Below are 18,719 nucleotides of genomic sequence, written 5' to 3'. Positions count from 1 at the left end.
GTCATGTGGCTTTATTGTCAACCGTGGTACAGTACACAGTGAAGCGAGACAGCGTTCCTCCAAGATCATGGTGCTACATGTCACAGAAAATCAACACAAGACTACATAAAGTGCAAGTGTGCAAAAAAACAAAACAAAGTGCAACACCAGAATCCAGGAACTGAGTGTTCAGGAGTCTGACGGCTTGGGGGAAAGAAACTTTCACAGTCTGGCCCGGATGCTCCAGTATCTCTTGGCAGCAGGGTGAAGAGTGTGTGTGAGGGGTGTGTGGGGTCCTCTACAACGCTGGTGGCTTTCCGGATGCAGCGGGTGTGATCGGCAGTGTTGGGAAGGTTACTTTTAAAATGTATTCCATTACAGAATACAGAATACATGTCCCAAAATGTATTCTGTAACGTATTCTGTTACGTTACTCAATGAGAGTAACGTATTCTGAATACTTTGGATTACTTAATATATTATCATGCTGTTTACAACTACATGAATGTACTATTGCTGTGATTTATTACTGTTACTGAAGGTCCGCGGCTCCGAACCGTAGTAAAGGGACCTCTGGCTAATACGGTGGGTTCTGTGTCGGCTCGTAGCCGAAAATTAGCTTTACTTTGTTGTCTGGGTCAACTTTGCTAGCGAGAGACAGAGAGGCGTTGAAAGGCTGCTCCAACGGAACTTATTGTTTTTGGAGGAAAACACGAACATGGTGTACAGTCGAGTCTTAATAGCTTACTTACAACTGGGCTCGTCAGGCACTCTTCTTGGCTGCAGTGGTTATTATTATATTTACATGCTTCCAGCTCCCGTTTTTGCTCGATGACAGCTCGTACCTTTTCCTCCCTCCCTCGCTCACAGACACATAACAGGTATGGCGGTCCATTCTCCCTGCAGCACGGAGATGCTACAGGTATAGCACAAGCTATACCTGTAGCATTCTGCCTATTAGCTTAGCACAACAACAACAAGAAGGCGCTCTCTCACCCAGGAAACACAGAGAGAGAGCGTCGCCCTGTAACCATGGCAACCGTAACACTGCCGCCTGGAACAACAGAACGTAGCTGTCAAACAAAACCCAAACAGTCCTGACCCGCCACAATATGAAACAGGGAAGTACCGCCGTGTAATCCATTTATTTCAACAAAGTAACTGTATTCTAAATACCACCTTTTTAAACGGTAACTGTAACGGAATACAGTTACTCATATTTTGTATTTTAAATACGTAACGGCGGTACATGTATTCCGTTACTCCCCAACACTGGTGATCGGTGTCTGTGATGGAGGGAAGAGAGGCTCCAATGATCTTCTCGCCTGTTCTCACTATCCCTCCGCTTACCAGGGATATGTTTATGGTGTTTTTGTGTTTCTGTGTACAACCTGCAGCCTGGTTATTGCTACCCGCAGATTCATAAGCCGGCTGTCAGATTTTGAAAGTCTGCAAAACCATTTCCAAGATTTCTAGCTAGCGGCTGTGTAAAGCAGTGGTCCAGTGAAAAGCCTCGGCTGCTTTCGATCAGTGTCAAAACAAAACAGGGCAGTCATCCAGAAGAGACCTGAAACATACATTTAAGACCACCGTGGGGGATATTTATTGTCTGAAAAAGCTACTTTTATACAAACCTTAAAAAAGTGCATTATTATATCAATACTGCTCAAACTAATCATTCCTGGTGACTTGCAACAGCTGATTAAAGCATAACTTGAACTGATATTCCAGGCTGAGCGTCTAAATGAGCTACTTTCCCCTTCCCTGATCAAAATAGACCCAATGAGCTGCTCTTACAACACGTCACCCTCTTCCTTTCCTGAACTATCTAATCTCTGGATTGCCTGACCTGACTTGAGTCTGAGGTAACAGCTAATCCTCACTGAAGAGAGGAGGAAGACACTGGCGAGACGGACACAGATGGGGAACTGAAGGAAGTGAAGAGCGTACTGGCATTTCAAAGGGGGAAAAGAATCACCAGTGGTCCTGTTAAACAAGCTTCTGCAGCCACTTCCACCATCTGCACCTATAGCAGGGTCTGCTGGAGGTTTCTTTAAAGTATATATACACAGGAAATCTGTAATTGACAGCAAAAAAAAGAGCGAAGGATAGAGCACCCAGGAGGACGGCGAGCCCTGCCTGCAACCTGAGTCTCAGAAGAAAACCACAAGGGTCGAGATAAAGCTGATTTTGGAGTCTGTGGTAAGACATCATCACATGTTGCTGTTACTCTTCAGCTGCTAATTAGAAAAAACAACCTGTGATTTTAGAAATCAGTGTTTTTTGTAAAGAGCAAAAAAGTGGCACGAGTTTTGGAGATGGATAAGGATAAAAGAGAAACATAGAGAGGAGCAGTGGACACTGCAGGCTAAGCCACGATAAGCCTCTTTAAGCTACTTCACTTTCCACAGATCAAATGTTCTGTTTTAAACCTGTTGATCTGTGCTGGACTTTTAACAACCAGCTATTGATTCACTTTATCTGTGTTTTTGGCAGAAAAGCTCCAGCCCCCTGCCAAATCAGACGGCACAAAATCTGTAAAACAGAGCTGAGTCCTTAAATCTCAGATTTAAATAGGAGCGAGCCCTCCAACCGCCAGCTCAGATCCATTCAGGTTTGACCCCTGACCTCCATCCATCCCTCTATCCCCGCTCAGGACATGTCTCGCGACCAGTGCGATTCGGTGGCGGTGAGCGTGGAGTCCCTCCTCACTGACGCCAAGAGGATGCAGTTGCAGTGCCGTGAACGCAGCGAGCAGCTCTCCGTCGCCGCCGCGCAGCTGAGGACGGAGTCGGCCGCCCTGAGGGAGCAGTGCGAGGCCACCCAGCTCGACATGGCTCTAATCCGCCGGCAGCTGGAAGAGCTGAAAGACACCAAGGCTGCCTTTGAAGCAAGGGAGAGGCAGGCACGTAAACTCAGCAAGCAGCTGTGAGAAAAACGAGGGAAGGTGGAAGATGCTGAAGTCATGAACTGTGATGCAACATCCCATTTAAAGTAACCGATCAGCAGCTTAGACAAAGGAAGGAAGTTCTGAGGGTAGAGAGAGAAAGACAACAAAAGAAAGAAGGAAGGAGAGAGATAAAAGGATCAGCAAGACAATGAAGGGAAAAATGAAGGAATGAGATGGAACTTGAATCCATCTCCCACAAACCCGAGAGTATAACTTCAAGCAGACCCATGTTTATGACAGCTACCCTGAAAAATGTAATCCAGAGGACAAAGAAAGATTTTAACCTGGAGTTTAGTGAAAGAGGGGAAAAGCACTTTGTCGTTATCTACAGCTCTGTCTTTACCTTGTAAACACATCATTGAACTTCACTCCTCTCACATCAAATAAATGACTTCCACACACACTGGTCTCCACATGTCTCCTTTAGAGCGTTTTTTCAGCTTCATGCAAACTCTTTGATCTACTAACCTGCATATAAATGTGCAGGTTAGGTTAATTAGACTGAGCGTGAAGACAGAGAACGGTACACCTTCAGCAAAGATCATTTGAAATGGTCCTATTTCAGTGGGCAGAGGTGAATATGGAGCCTGGCACCAGTTGAGAAACAAAAGCAAACGTACTTCACATCAGTACACTGTGACACCCTCGATCTAGAGACTGCGATCAGGTAAAGTTCGATTTCTTAGAAAGTTTATGTAACATTATTTTGTCTGTATTGAATCGACAGAAAACTGAGGAAAGATAAATTTTCTTTATAGGTGAAATGTTTTTGACTTCGTTTTAAAGATCTGTACACAGACCAGGATGTGAATATTTGACTCCTCAGATTCTTCTTTGTTGGTAGATGTTTAGTTTTATAACAGGACATATTTACCTGGTCAGAGTGGGTTCCTGCCACCTCTCTCATGCTTTAGCTCACTATCAACTTACTGACTTCTCAAAGCGATGCACATTTACATGTGCCAGCTATTTATGATTTGAACTTATGATTTTCTTGTGTATTCGCTTTAAAATTCACTAGTTGAGTTGAGGTGCTTCAGGTCGGGTTATAGACCCAGGACACCCCAGAGAGATGTCTCAGCTGACCTGGAGGCAGAGAGGGAGCTCTGGGCTTTTTTGCGTAGGCTGCTGCCCCCAACCAATGAAATGATGTGGGCTTCATAGATAATTGGCAAACCTTCTGGAGGAAACCTGGTCTTGTTAGGAGAGATGGCATCCATCCCACTTTGGATGGAGCAGCTCTCATTTCTAGAAATATCGACAAATTTATTAAACCCCTCAAAATATGACTATCCAGAGTTGGGACCAGGAAGCAGAGTTGCAGTCTTACACGCCTCTCTGCAGCTTCTCTCCTCCTGCTACCCCCCCAAAAAACCCATCTCCATAGAGACTGTGTCTGCTTCCAAAAAGACAAAAAACAAACTAAAAACCAGCAACAAACAACTTAAACATTTACAAAGAAAGAATAATACAGTATCCACATCTGAACCAAAGAGTAAAACAGTGAAATGTGGATTATTAAATATTAGGTCTCTCTCCTCCAAGTCTCTGTTAGTACATGACTTAATAATTGATCAACAAATTGATTTACTCTGCCTTACAGAAACCTGGTTGCAGCAGGATGATTATGTTAGTTTAAATGAATCAACACCCCCGAGTCATTCTAACTGCCAGAAATCTCGAAGCACAGGTCGAGGGGGCGGTGTGGCAGCAATTTTTCACACCAGTCTATTAATTAATGAAAGACCAAGACAGACTTTTAATTCATTTGAAAGCCTGATGCTTAGCCTCGTCCACCCCAGCTGTGAAACTCAGAAACCAGTCTTACTTGTTATCATCTATCGTCCACCTGGGCCTTACACAGAGTTTCTGTCTGATTTCTCAGACTTTATATCTAATTTAGTTCTGAGCTCAGATAAAATAATTATTGTGGGTGATTTTAACATCCATGTAGATGCTAAAAATGACAGCCTCAACATGGCATTTAATCTGTTGTTAGACTCAATTGGTTTCTCTCAAAATGTAAAAGAACCCACCCACCACTTTAATCACACTCTAGATCTTGTTTTAACATATGGCTTAGAAACTGAACATTTAACAGTGTTTCCTGAAAACCCTCTCCTGTCTGATCATTTCCTGATAACATTTACATTTACAATAATTGATTACGCAGCAGTGGAGAGTGGACTTTATCAAAGTAGATGTCTTTCTGAAAGCGCTGTAACTAAGTTTAAGAATATAATCCAGCCACTGTTATCATCGTCAATGCCCTGTACCAACACAGAGCAGAGCAGCTATCTGAACGCTACCCCAACAGAGGTCGATTATCTTGTTAATAATTTCACCTCCTCACTACGTACGACTCTGGATACTGTAGCTCCAGTGAAAACTAAGGTCTCTAATCAGAAGTACCTGACCCCGTGGTATAATTCTCAAACACGTACCCTAAAGCAGATGACTCGTAATCTGGAGAGGAAATGGCGTGTCACAAATTTAGAGGATCATCATTTAGCCTGGAGAAATAGTTTGTTGCTTTATAAGAAAGCCCTCCGCAAAGCCAGAACAGCTTACTACTCATCACTGATTGAAGAAAATAAGAACAACCCCAGGTTTCTCTTCAGCACTGTAGCCAGGCTGACAAAAAGTCAGAGCTCTTTTGAGCCAACCATCCCTTTAACGTTAACTAGTGATGACTTCATGAACTTCTTCACAAATAAAATTTTTATCATTAGAGAAAAAATTACCAATAATCATCCCACAGATGTAATATTATCTACAGCTACTCTTAGTACCATTGATGTTAAGTTAGACTCTTTTTCTCCAATCGATCTTTCTGAGTTAACTTCAATAATTACTTCCTCCAAACCTTCAACGTGTCTTTTAGACCCCATTCCTACAAAACTGCTCAAAGAAGTCCTGCCATTGATTAATTCTTCGATCTTATATATGATCAACCTATCTCTAATAATCTGCTATGTACCACAGGCCTTCAAGGTGGCTGCAGTTAAACCTTTACTCAAAAAGCCATCTCTAGACCCAGCAGTCTTAGCTAATTATAGGCCAATCTCCAACCTTCCTTTCATATCAAAAATCCTTGAAAGAGTAGTTGTCAAACAGCTCACAGATCATCTGCAGAGGAATGGTTTATTTGAAGAGTTTCAGTCAGGTTTCAGAGCTCATCACAGCACAGAAACAGCTTTAGTGAAGGTTACAAATGATCTTCTTATGGCCTCTGACAGTGGACTCATCTCTGTGCTTGTCCTTCTTGACCTTAGTGCAGCATTCGATACTGTTGACCATAATATCCTATTAGAGCGATTAGAACATGCTGTAGGTATTACAGGTATTGCACTGCAGTGGTTTGTATCATATCTATCTAATAGACTCCAATTTGTGCATGTAAATGGAGAGTCCTCTTCACACACTGAGGTTAATTATGGAGTTCCACAGGGTTCAGTGCTAGGACCAATTCTGTTTACATTATACATGCTTCCCCTAGGCAGCATCATTAGAAGACATAGCATACATTTTCACTGCTATGCAGATGACACCCAGCTCTATCTGTCCATGAAGCCAGATAACACACACCAATTAGTTAAACTGCAGGAATGTCTTAAAGACATAAAGACTTGGATGGCCACTAACTTTCTGCTTCTTAACTCAGATAAAACTGAGGTCATTGTACTCGGCACTGAAAAGCTTAGAAATATGGTATCTAACCAGATTCTTACTCTGGATGGCATTACCTTGGCCTCCAGTAACACTGTGAGGAACCTTGGAGTCATTTTTGACCAGGATATGTCCTTCAACGCACATATTAAACAAATATGTAAGACTGCGTTCTTCCATTTGCGCAACATCTCTAAAATTAGAAATATCCTGTCTCAGAGTGACGCTGAAAAACTAGTTCATGCATTTATTACTTCCAGGCTGGACTACTGCAATTCATTATTATCAGGATGTCCAAAAAACTCACTGAAAAGCCTTCAGTTAATCCAAAATGCTGCAGCAAGAGTACTGACAGGGACTAGAAAGAGAGAGCATATTTCTCCTGTTTTGGCTTCCCTTCATTGGCTTCCTGTTAAATCCAGAATTGAATTCAAAATCCTGCTCCTCACATACACGGTCTTAAATAATCAGGCCCCATCTTATCTTAATGACCTTGTAGTACCATATCACCCTATTAGAGCACTTCGCTCCCGCTCTGCAGGCCTACTTGTTGTTCCTAGAGTATTTAAAAGTAGAATGGGAGGGAGAGCCTTCAGTTTTCAGGCCCCTCTTCTGTGGAACCAGCTTCCAGTTAAGGATTCGGGAGACAGACACTATCTCTACTTTTAAGATTAGGCTTAAAACCTTCCTTTTTGCTAAAGCATATAGTTAGGGCTGGACCAGGTGACCCTGAATCCTCCCTTAGTTATGCTGCAATAGATGTAGGCTGCCGGGGGATTCCCATGATGCATTGAGTTTTTCCTTTCCAGTCACCTTTCTCACTCACTATGTGTTAATAGACCTCTCTGTATTGAATCATACCTGTTATTAATCTCTGTCTCTCTTCCACAGAATGTCTTTTATCCTGTCTTCCTTCTCTCACCCCAACCGGTCGCAGCAGATGGCCCCGCCCCTCCCTGAGCCTGGTTCTGCCGGAGGTTTCTTCCTGTTAAAAGGGAGTTTTTCCTTCCCACTGTCGCCACAGTGCTTGTTCATAGGGGGTCATATGATTGTTGGGTTTTTCTCTGTATCTATGAAGCGCCTTGAGGCGACTTTTGTTGTGATTTGGCGCTATATAAATAAAATTGAATTGAATTGAACCACACAGAAGAAAAGAAAATGGATTGATGGTAAATGAATGATTCCCTAAAGCCAAACCATCATGAGCTTTCTCACTGTCACCACCTTTTATTTCCTCTTGTGCCCTAAAGATCAGCTGAAACTAATCTGAACATTATTTTTAGTTGCACTTCTTGTAATCACAGATCAAAAGATCCTTAATTTCCAGAGAGACTGAACCCAGAACACGCAGGAGCAAGTAGCGGCTTGAGAGGAGGCTGTTGGTCTTTGAGTGCGTTTTGTGGCTAGTTAACCTTCTGTCTCCCTCCACAGGAGCTGCCATTTCAGTGACCTGTAGCTGACTCTCCACTGTTCCTGCTGCTTCTCCTCCAAACCCCCTCAAAAACAAACTGAGGACATTTTAAAGCTGCATTAATCCAACCTCATGCACACTGGGCTGCCCAGCATTCATTCATATAAATTGCTCACCCGTGGTGATGCTCAGCAGAAACATTCAAACATGTTGATTTTCCACCTGCATAAGAACCAGTTTATTTATTTATTTGGCAGTCAGTCACGATCCTGATCACAGATTTTTAAAAATAAAGATAAATTCTGCCACCTGCTGGACGTTTTTAAGTTTGCTTAGCCACCTTTTCCCTGGTGTAAAGATGTGCCGGTGGTCAGGATGGCTGAAAACATGGTTCAGCCTGTGTATTCGGTCCTCTTAGAATTTGTTAATTGGTGTAATTAACATGTGATGATAGTGAGTTTCATGTCATTTGATCAGATACGCGTGTTTTCTGCACAGTTGCTGGGTGTCCTATGTGAACATTGCTTATCAGAAGCTTCTTTTCCTTCCTCTCCCACCAGCTTCCAGGCAGTCAGCAACTTTTGTGCAAGACAACGCACAGCTGCAACAACACAATATGATCAAACATATCCCAGACAGCCGAGTATGTCTCAGTGATTCTGACTCAGACACAAAAAAAGAAGACAGACAAAAAGGTTGTGTGCTAAAAGATTAGATTTTCAATCAGCATTATAAATCATTCTATAAATACATGGTTGTCATATCGTTAAGAACTTATTTTAAATAGCAATAGATAACAAACAAGCAGTAGGGTGGTAGGCAGGTGGGATCAAAAGCGCAGAAAAACAACTCAACAGTCTGCTGGGCTTCAGTCAACGAGACAAAACCTGAACTGGAAATAGCTGGGAATGTGAGTGTGTTAAGTTTGGTGTCGCTGTTGCAGAGATCCGCCTTTCATCACCGCTCTGAAAGACAAAACAGGATCGTTTAGAGACCAAACCTTTTCAGTTTGCTGCGTTAATGAAAGATGATTGAAGCAGACTTACTTTCAACTTTCTTTTTTAGTGGCGACAGAGCTGCTTTCGCCTGAAAAACAGAGACGCTGTTTACACGATCAGACGCAGGCTGGTGTGCACACCCTGAAACTGCATCTTTATCGACTGACAGCTGAAGAATCTGGGAAGTCAAAGGGAACTTTTACAAGTGATTTCTGACCTTCTTGATAGCAGTCCAGTCTTCGAGGATGTCGATGTCTCTCAGCATGTAGACGATGAAAGGCCCTGTGAGACAGAGGCAGTTATATTAAACCACCTGAGGCCAAACGCACGGTGGCAAAAATCTGCAGCTCCCCAAATAGCCACCGGAGGGCCGCTCTAAAAGTGAGTCAATCTCCAGGAACTCCCATGTTGAAGTATATATATATGTTTACAACCTTCAAGACAACTGTACTGAGATCAGTGCTGCAATGCCTCATTCATTTAAACTTTGTTAATAATAATTAATAAAGACAAAAACTGAGACTGAAAACTAAACAGAAACAAGAAAACACACTCTGGAAACTAATTGAATCTAAGCTTAATTTAAAAACAATATATAAAATGATATATAACCAATAATAATAACTATGATTCTGCCTTTTGATCGTAGTCGTTGTGTTCTTGCCTTCTGTAGGATGGAAATACCTGACAAAAATGGCTTGCAAGTAAATGACCTTTTCATCAAGCTATAGCACAGACTAGGGATGCAACAATACCAATTTTTTCAAACCGATACGATACCGATACTTGGATCTGAGTACTTGCCGATACAGAGTACAAAAAACGACACTTCTACCACACACACACACAAATGCAATGAATTGGAAGACAGGTTTTATTATATTCCCTGCCGATAAAAAATAAAATCTTAATAAAAATGACCACAAAAAAGTTTCAAGTGAAAAATAAGCACTTCTGTTAAATTATTGCAGAGTCTCCACATTGTAATTTTACAAAATATCACTGAACTATTGGCACTGTCTCGAGCTTTCAGAATAATAAATAAACACTTCTGTTTGGAATAAAATAAATACAAATTAGGTTTGTGAATAAATTAAACTTTTAAATTATTGCAGAGTGTCCATATTGTAAACAAACAAACAAAATAATTATTATAAAATAAATAAAATAATAATTGGCCCCCTAGTGGCCAATCTAAAAAACTACAACAGAAATGACAAGCCACCCTCTGATTAATGAAATAAGTTGGTATCGGTTCATGGTATCGGTTAACTTTTACGAGTACACACACATTTTACAGTATCGGCCCCGATACCCGATACCAGTATCGGTATCGGTGCATCCCTAGCACAGACCACTGCTCTGCGACGATATGTTTTAATTGTGTAATAAAGGGTTAACTTCCAATTTCCACACCATATAAAAATGTCTGCACTTGAGGAAGCGCTATGGCAAAAACTAAAGAAATCAATCTGGACTTGAGTAAAAGGATTGTTGAGGCTCACGATGCAGGACTTTTAAAATCATCAGAGTTTTTCCAAGGATCACGAGCTCGAGTGAGAAGTGTCATCAAGAAATTTAAAAAGAGTTTGGAGGAAACAGGAAGTACAACCCAAAGAACCCCGTCCCCAGTGAAGCATGGTGGTGGAAGTATTATGCTGTGGGAATGCTTCTGTGTCTGGAACTGGGAATCTCATCAAAGTGGAAGGAATCACGAAGAAAGCAAAACCTCAAGCAGTCCGCAGCAAAACTGAGTCATTGCTTTGGCTTCCAGCACAACAACAAACAGATAATAATAAAGTAATAATAGTTCTTGTGAAATTTCTATGTGAAAAGTAAATCTAGGTAAAAACTAGCTATGGAAAACTATGTTAAAAACATATATTTCTCTGTTTAGCAGCACTTAAACAATAAGACGGGAGCTCATCTCCTCATCTGTATATGTACACATCAGCCCTGGTGAGGCTCCTCACACGTGGTGCTTACCTGAAACCAAAGCTACTTTCTTTTTCTTCTCAGATCGACCCAGCAGGTTCTTTCTTTTGCACTTCTTGCCCCTCAGCTCATCGCTCCACTCTGGACAGACAGAATCCACCTTATACAACTCCACTAAAATGAATTTACAGCGTCATAAACCACAGCTTACATACTCCTTCAGATGCAAGTTTATTTCACTGTTAGTGCATTTGCATAAAAGGTTGCACATTTGTATGTGCTCACTAACAGCTAGTATGAGCACACACTTTTACTCAGTACTTCAGTTTTATAACCTTTGCGTACTTTATGTGTACGTAACAGCTTTGCGATTGACACGTACCTGAGGTGAGGTCTATATTCTGCCTGTCCTCCTCCAGCCTCCTGATCTTTTCCAGTAGCTCGCCCTTCATGGCGTCAAACAGCAGCGTTCGCTCACTCTGTAAAACATGTGTAGATACAAACAAGTGCGTTAGTTCTCTTTTAGTTGAGAATATTATGTCTCCAGTAGGAAAGGAGAATGCGGTTGAGAGTGCACGTGCACGCTACCTCCAGGTGCTGCCTCGCTCCTTGCACTTCACATTCATGCTTGTGTTTGATGACCTGCAGACACAGCTCCCTGTACACTCCTGCACAAAGAGACAGCCAAAGGTGTCTGAGGAGGTCATACTGGCATTGTGTGCACTGCTACTCCATTACTGTTTGGTTAAACACACATTAGCAATGCTCTATAAGTAAGTGCTGCATTTGGATTTCAAAGGGTCCAAAACAATCTAAATATTTAATAGGACCCTGAAACAGAAATGCATTCTGGGTAAACAACTACCTTGAGGCATCACACTTTTTCCTTATCGATTTAAAGGTACAGTGTGATGGCTGCACTTACAGCCACACAGTGGTAATACCCACCATGTTAGTGTAGAGGCTTATTAGTAACATTGCATTCACATTTGTCTTTCTTTAAATATAGGAATTAATTTACAGGACAATAAATAACTGGTTTTGGTTTAGAGTTAATTCACATATCCACATAACACTGCATTCTAAAATAAGTGCGCACATTTTCGTTTACACTGTTATATATGATTAATCTTTTGTTTTCTGAGTTACCTTAGTTGCAGCTGTTCCAGTCCCTTGATTAAGGAGCCAAGAGGTGGAAAAGGGGCGGAGCAAGCTTTAAAGGAAGACTACAAATTGGTTCATGCCATAACTTGGGACCATGGGGGGGGGAATTGGAGTTCATTATGTTTGGTTTAGTTAGGTTTTGTGTGTTTTACCCCCTCTCCTGTTTTTGTGGGCTGATCAGCCACTATTTAAGTTTCCCCTTTGTCTCGTTAAGTTAGGTCAGTTTGTTTGAGTTATCAGTAGTGTTGTCAACTTTGAGTAGAGTTCTGTTATTTTGACCTCTTCTTTTTGCATGATTTAACTAATTATGTTTTTTGGGTTAAATAAAAAAATCATTTTTTTTGACTTTAACCTTTGCCTAAGTTTCCTTCACTGCTCGGTCCATCACATACAGTGAGTTGTTGTTTTTTTAGGTTGTTTAATAGGAAAAATAATTACTCATAAATATACATTGATTTGTGTGAAATTAAGTCTTCCAACAAATCGATGCTGGAACTGATCCAAAACTTAAAATTATGAAAATCCACTAAAAATCCACAGGAACGAGCTTTGTGTCACTCATGGCTTCCGACTCAAGAATAATGTCTGTTTTTTCATCTGAGCAGGTGTCGCCTTCACCAAAAAAGTGAGAACACAAAGGAAGTCAGGACTCACAAACACATGAAAACTAGCATAAACACTCTTGATTATTCCCGATATTGGCGCAATTCCTTATTATCAGTAGATTAGACATTAGACACTAACATCATGCCATCTAAGGTTACGCTCTAGTCTACTATAAAAATCAAACATCACATTGTATGAAAGTTTATTCGCCAAGTGTCCGAGTCCACAAATGTTAGCTCTACTTAGGGCTGGGCCATATCATACCGTTCACGGTAATACCGGTATAATGTTAGGCAATGATAAGAAAATGAAATATCGCGATAGAATATGAGTAAAACGTGCCTTTGTTTTCATACGCACATGGCAGAAAAAGCATGGCGGCGACGGAAAATGAGAAGGGCGAAAGCGGATCGTTGAATGAAACAGATGAACCTAAATTGGTTGGTAAAAATGGTGCAACTGGTTTGGCTTTCGTCCGTCAGATACACACCAAAGCACATTTTTTGGCAGAGCATGCAAGCGGGCCGTCGTTATTACCGTGTTTTTTGGAAAATACGGCACACTTAGAATCAATCCATTGATTTTCTGAAAATCGTCAGCGCCCCTTATAATCTGGTGCGCGTTATGTATGAATTCTGGTTGTGCTTACTGACCTCGAACCGATTTTATGTCGTACACGGCGCTCGAAAATCTGTCAAAAAATGTTTTAGTACGACTTTTGTAAGCTACAAAGCTGCACCGCTTGATGGATTGTCGGCGCATTACAGCTATTGTAGGCGGAGCCTCGCGGACTGATACGTACTGTGCTTCAACATATTATTACCGTATTGTGTGTGTATAACCTCTTTTTAAGTTTTGTGGATATTATACATGGTTATGCTGAGGATATGTCGGCCAATTTCCACAATTATATCGTCAGTTATATCGTTATAACAAAATTTCAAATATATATCGTTATAAATATTTTTGGCCATATTGCCCTGCCCTAGCTCTACTACAGAGCCTAACAGCAGCCTTTACAGACAGGTAAGGTTGAGGATATCGTCAACAACTCACCTCAGCATCACTGTCATTGGACACAAGTGAGCTTCACCGACTCGTACCTTTCACGAGTTTTACAGCCTCATCCAGAGTAAATGCATGAGCACACATATTTACAGCCGAGGTAAACAGCATGCTGACAAACTACACTCACTACAGACAAATGGCAGCCAAGGTTGTTTGCACTACAGTGGCAGCTAGGGTGTTGGGACTTGATTAGGATTTTATTTATTTATTTTTCTGTACCAGCCACTTGTGTCCGTATCTGCATGCTGTTCTGTAGTGCAGCCAGCGGTTCTCTGTATTCACCGGCCTTTCCTGTCAGCACCTCGTCCAGCTTGACTTTCACCTGGTTTAGCCGTTCCCGAAACAACCTGCAATCACACGGTGAAATCAGCCTCAACAACAGGCGGCTCAGACATCGAAAAAGAAGAAGGATAAAGTGTTGAATCCCTTTTTCCCCCTGCTTCACAAATTACTTCTCTTTCAGCTCCTGGAATTGTTTCTCCAGATCCATCATCTCATCCAGACATTCTCCTCTTCTCCTCTCGCAGTCTTCATCATCCATCTCTTCATAGGACAAAGAGAAAAAAGAAAACAGTTTAAGGTGGCGTCTCTTTTTATATAAGCAGTATAAGCGTTAGTGGAGCATTTTGATTTTATTTTATTTTTTACCTGAGCTCTCTTCTTCCTCTTCCTCCTCTTCCTCCTCGTCACTATCTTCCAAGTCGGTCTCCCTCTCCTCCGTACTTTCCTCCATGGTCTCCTCGGCTCCTCCCCCTCTTGTTCCTTCATTCTCTCTGGGTTCTTCCACCTCTCCGTTGGCCTCGGGGAGCTGCGACTCACCCTCTGCCTCCATCTCCTCCTCCGGCTCCTTCACAGGTGGTTGGGCGGGCATGGAGCCGGAAACTATGTTCGGCATTAATAAAAATATCACGTAAAACTAAAGACTGTTTGTGTTAAAGCATTCAGGTGCAATGCAGTTTGGCATCAGAGCAGTTTTACTTGAGCCCAGAGCCCATAGATGCAACAATTTATTAAAACAATGTGCAAAAATCGAGTTTATACAATTCTAACAAGCTTGAAAGTAAATATTTGGTATGACCACATTTATTCTTCAACACAGCCAATTCTATCCAGATATGTTTGCACTGCATTAGCAGAAGAGGCCTAAAAAATATAACACAGTATTGTCACATAATAAAATGAAAGAATACTTTCAGCCTGCGATGTTGTACGGTTGGGCCAAAGTTTTTAACCTGTTGCTTAAAACCCTTCTCTGCCACATGTAACTGCATCTGTAATTTCCATCCACAGTTTGCTCTTCCTGTCATGTGGAGTGCGACCAGTGAGTGCTCCAGCTGCGCTCGGTGGAGTCATTTGCTTACATTTGGGTCACACACCACCAGCTGCTAGTATCTCCTCCTTTGTAGCCTGGGTGTACTCGATGATGTGTTTTTGCCTCAAGTGATGAAACAAGTCTGTTATTTCTACATTTAGCTGGAACAGTTTCCTTGCATATTGTGCTTTGTTGGAGGTCTTTTAGCTACATTTTTTAAAATTGGGATAATGAAAATTGGAAGCTGTTGCTGCTATGAAAATCTGAAGCTACTTTTTGTGTTCGCATTTCCACTGTGTTTTATAGACAGCTGCATACTCGGTGTTGTACCTCTCTCCTGACATCCTCTCGAACAGAAAGGCAGTTTGAACCAAAACAAAATTCAAATTTGCCTGCTTCCTGTTATGTGTAGACACACCACTGGTTCATCAATTGAGTTAGGTGAGTTTGCTTGAATAATTCATAGGTCTGTGTTAAGCGGCATAACAAACAAACATGGGCAGCTGTGGCTCAGGTGGCAGAGCGGGTTGTCTACCAATTGGAAAGTCGCTAGATGAAAGTACTGTATGAATGTGTGTGTGTGATTGGATGAATGAAACTTGCAGTAGAAAATTAACTGAGCTGAAAGCCACTATAAATACCAGCTCGTGTACAAGTACTGGACTAAAAACAAGAGAAAAAACAAAACAAAACGTTGAAACACCTCCAGAAAGCCTGGAGAACTATTGCTCGAGAACACTTTAAATAAATAAATTACAAGAAAGTCTGCTTCCTTAAAGGAAAAATGTAAAAACATGAGAGGTGGCTCAAGACATTTGAACAGTACTATATACACCAAAATGAAAACTTAAAAAAAAAAAGCAATTTAACCCAGAAAATTATGCTTAAGTCTTACTTGTGTGTGTGCATATATAATTTTTTATAAAAAAGTTGTATAAATAAGTAAATAATAATAATGAAAATAGTAATAATGATATATTACCAAAGTGTCTGTTAAACTTTATTTCATTGACATCAGTGTTTGAATTATTCTTGACTTACGCTACACACAACTCCAAAGGGCACATCCTAAATATAGACTTTATAAAGAATCACACTTCAAAAACATATTTTTGTCCAGAAAATATGGTGGACAATTCAATTATATTATAAATTATATGTAAAAAGCTGCATAAGCACACAATTAATGTCCCAGCAACATTAAACTCAAAAATATAAAACACTGACTGGGATGTTTAGAACAACAATACATCTGAAAATAACATAAATTGTCAGGGGTCAGATTTCATATTTTACAGTCTGTAAAAAATAAAACACATAAAACATTGTGCTGTTAAAACTAAGACCTGCCCGTGGGTTAATAACAGTGAAATTTTGCTTACTCGGTAGACGGAGTGGAATAAGGTTTAACAGCAGACTGAGGACGTGGGACCCCCGAGCTACTGTATGGCCTCCATAACCTGCAAGTGAACTGCAAAAAACACAACACAACACCGGAAATGACATGACTGGCCTCACAGACATACAGCCAACAACAAGCTAAAATAACGCAGTCTTGCTTATCCCCCATAAAACACACCTTCAGAAAAAAGTTTATAACTGAAATATCACTTTAAAGTTGCTCCACAATTTGGCTTCACCAATTAATGGGGGTCTTATTTGTTACCTTACCGGAAGTCCCATCTCAATCGGTCTAACTTCTTTTAGCTTCCGGGATGTCAAAGTAAAACCGTGTACGTTATAACAGCTACGGCGGTGCATAGAGTAAAATAAAATGCCCAAATTAGCCTGAAACCTATTGTATTGAACGCGAAATTAATTGTAATTCCCCTCAAAATAACAGAGACGCCTTTGTTGCATTTTCTTTTAAAATTAGCGGGAACTACACCACGGACAAGTCAAGTGCAACACTAGCTAACAATTGAAACCCTGCAGCGAGTGAATGACTGCCTGTTCATCACATTGTCCGAATACTCATCTTATTTAATGGCCAAGTGTTTTCTCTTAGAGTGTGTGCCGGTTCGTAGAAGAAAAACAACCATCAAACTCAGTGAAGCATCGCCGGAGGGGCTTCCATACTGACCCTACCTTCCTACAGCGTACGGATTAACAAATAACGTTATCCGTCCACAGATGCAGGCGATGCTGTTTGTAAACAAATAACCCTTCTTTCCATAAATGTGACAGTCAAGAGAAAAGCTCGCTCACCGCGTCCTGTTGTTCCGCTGCGAAAAGTTCAAGTATGATTTACTGTATTTCCATTTTAAAAAGTACTTCCTCTTCGTCCCAGTCTTCTTTAGTTCCACACTTTGCCGGACTCTGAAGCCCGGAAGTTCAGCCAATGAGCGCGGAGACCGAGCACTAAACTGTCCAATAGCATGGATCAACTCGAAGGTCTCTTCTCCAATCAGAAATACGCAACCAGATCCAGTAAACCAATTATAATCCAGTTTGTCTTCCTTATTATTCACAAAATGAAGAAATGTTTATCTTTGGGCGAGAAAGATGGCTTATAACCCACTGCGAGTGCGTATAATAGTGAGAAACACATTGTCTCGGTGATATAAGGTGTTTTGGTACAACTTCATGAAGATAGATGTAATTATTTAAAGAGGACACTTAAAGAAGACAAACATATTTCTTCATGAATACTATAGAATTCAGTATACCCGTTGTTTGGAGCTGTTTGACCTAAGACTTTGCTTTAATATAATATAATATAATATAATATAATATAATATAATATAATATAATATAATATAATATAATATAATATAAAAACCTAACGCAAATCTGATAATACAATTTAAAGTCCGAGATCTAAGACAAATATTTAATTATAAAATACTTATAGACATGTAGCTTAGCATAGTGTGTATAGTCAAAGGAGCTTGCAAAGAAAAGCGTCTGGACTTCTTTAAGTTGCTTGAAGACGTTTCACCTCTCATCCGAGAAGCTTCTTCAGTTCTAAGGTCAAATGGTGGAGAGTCCCAGATTTAAACCTAGTGGGAGTTTCCCCCCACAGAGGGACAAAAGGACCCCCTGATGATCCTCTAATCGCCTGAGCCAAGGTGTGAAGCTGCGTGTGGGTCCCATTCAGCCAGGGTTTCGGGTGAGCTCATTGTGAAACCTGGCCCCACCTTATCATGTGAATTCCTGAGGTCAGATGGCCCAGGATGTGAGTGGGCGTTAAGGCGTCTGGGGAGGGAACTCAAAACTGGATTATAGACGAGTGTGTATAGTGTATATAGATAGTGTGTATAGGGCGCAGTACTGTACGATCCATTTGTTATTCTTTTTCAATTGCTCTTCCACTGCCAGCACTGTGCAGCTGCTCTGGCACCCCTATACTTAATTATGGTCGTGTGGTCAAATAGGCTGGGTTTGCATTTGTAAGACACTGTAATTCAGGGGTGTGATGGTGCAATTAAACCACATACATAGGAGAAGGATCCCAATTTCTCCCCCAAAGTTCTCCCTTTTTTTGCTGGTGGGATAATGTTGGAGCCGTGAACTAAACGTCTGTCCTAACGTCCTTGCAATGTTTAAAACATCAAATCATTTATCCTGTTCTGTTCATTGCTCTCGTTGTTCCCTGAACCTTTGGTGAAAAGTTATGAATGGCAT

The 18,719-nt window shown here is 41.0% G+C and overlaps 1 protein-coding gene across 1 annotated transcript; it reads right to left on the bottom strand.

The window, feature by feature from the left end:
* Positions 1-7,741: 7,741 nt before the first annotated feature.
* Positions 7,742-17,435, bottom strand: brms1 (BRMS1 transcriptional repressor and anoikis regulator). The gene is made up of 11 exons (XM_085150667.1): positions 17,301-17,435; positions 16,475-16,563; positions 14,429-14,662; positions 14,233-14,323; positions 14,000-14,127; positions 11,531-11,610; positions 11,325-11,421; positions 10,994-11,083; positions 9,225-9,289; positions 9,056-9,095; positions 7,742-8,974 (listed from the first exon to the last, which is right to left on the bottom strand). The coding sequence occupies exons 3-11, from the start codon at positions 14,649-14,651 to the stop codon at positions 8,967-8,969; spliced, it is 822 nt and encodes a 273-aa protein (XP_085006793.1). The 5' UTR covers positions 14,652-14,662; positions 16,475-16,563; positions 17,301-17,435; the 3' UTR covers positions 7,742-8,966.
* Positions 17,436-18,719: the final 1,284 nt, after the last annotated feature.

The sequence above is a fragment of the Neolamprologus multifasciatus genome, chromosome 3 (assembly GCF_963576455.1).
Source record: "Neolamprologus multifasciatus chromosome 3, fNeoMul1.2, whole genome shotgun sequence".
Classification (NCBI taxonomy): Eukaryota; Metazoa; Chordata; class Actinopteri; order Cichliformes; family Cichlidae; genus Neolamprologus; species Neolamprologus multifasciatus.
The sequence above is the reverse complement of the archived record's forward strand: the minus strand, read 5'-3'. Positions and strand labels throughout refer to the sequence as shown.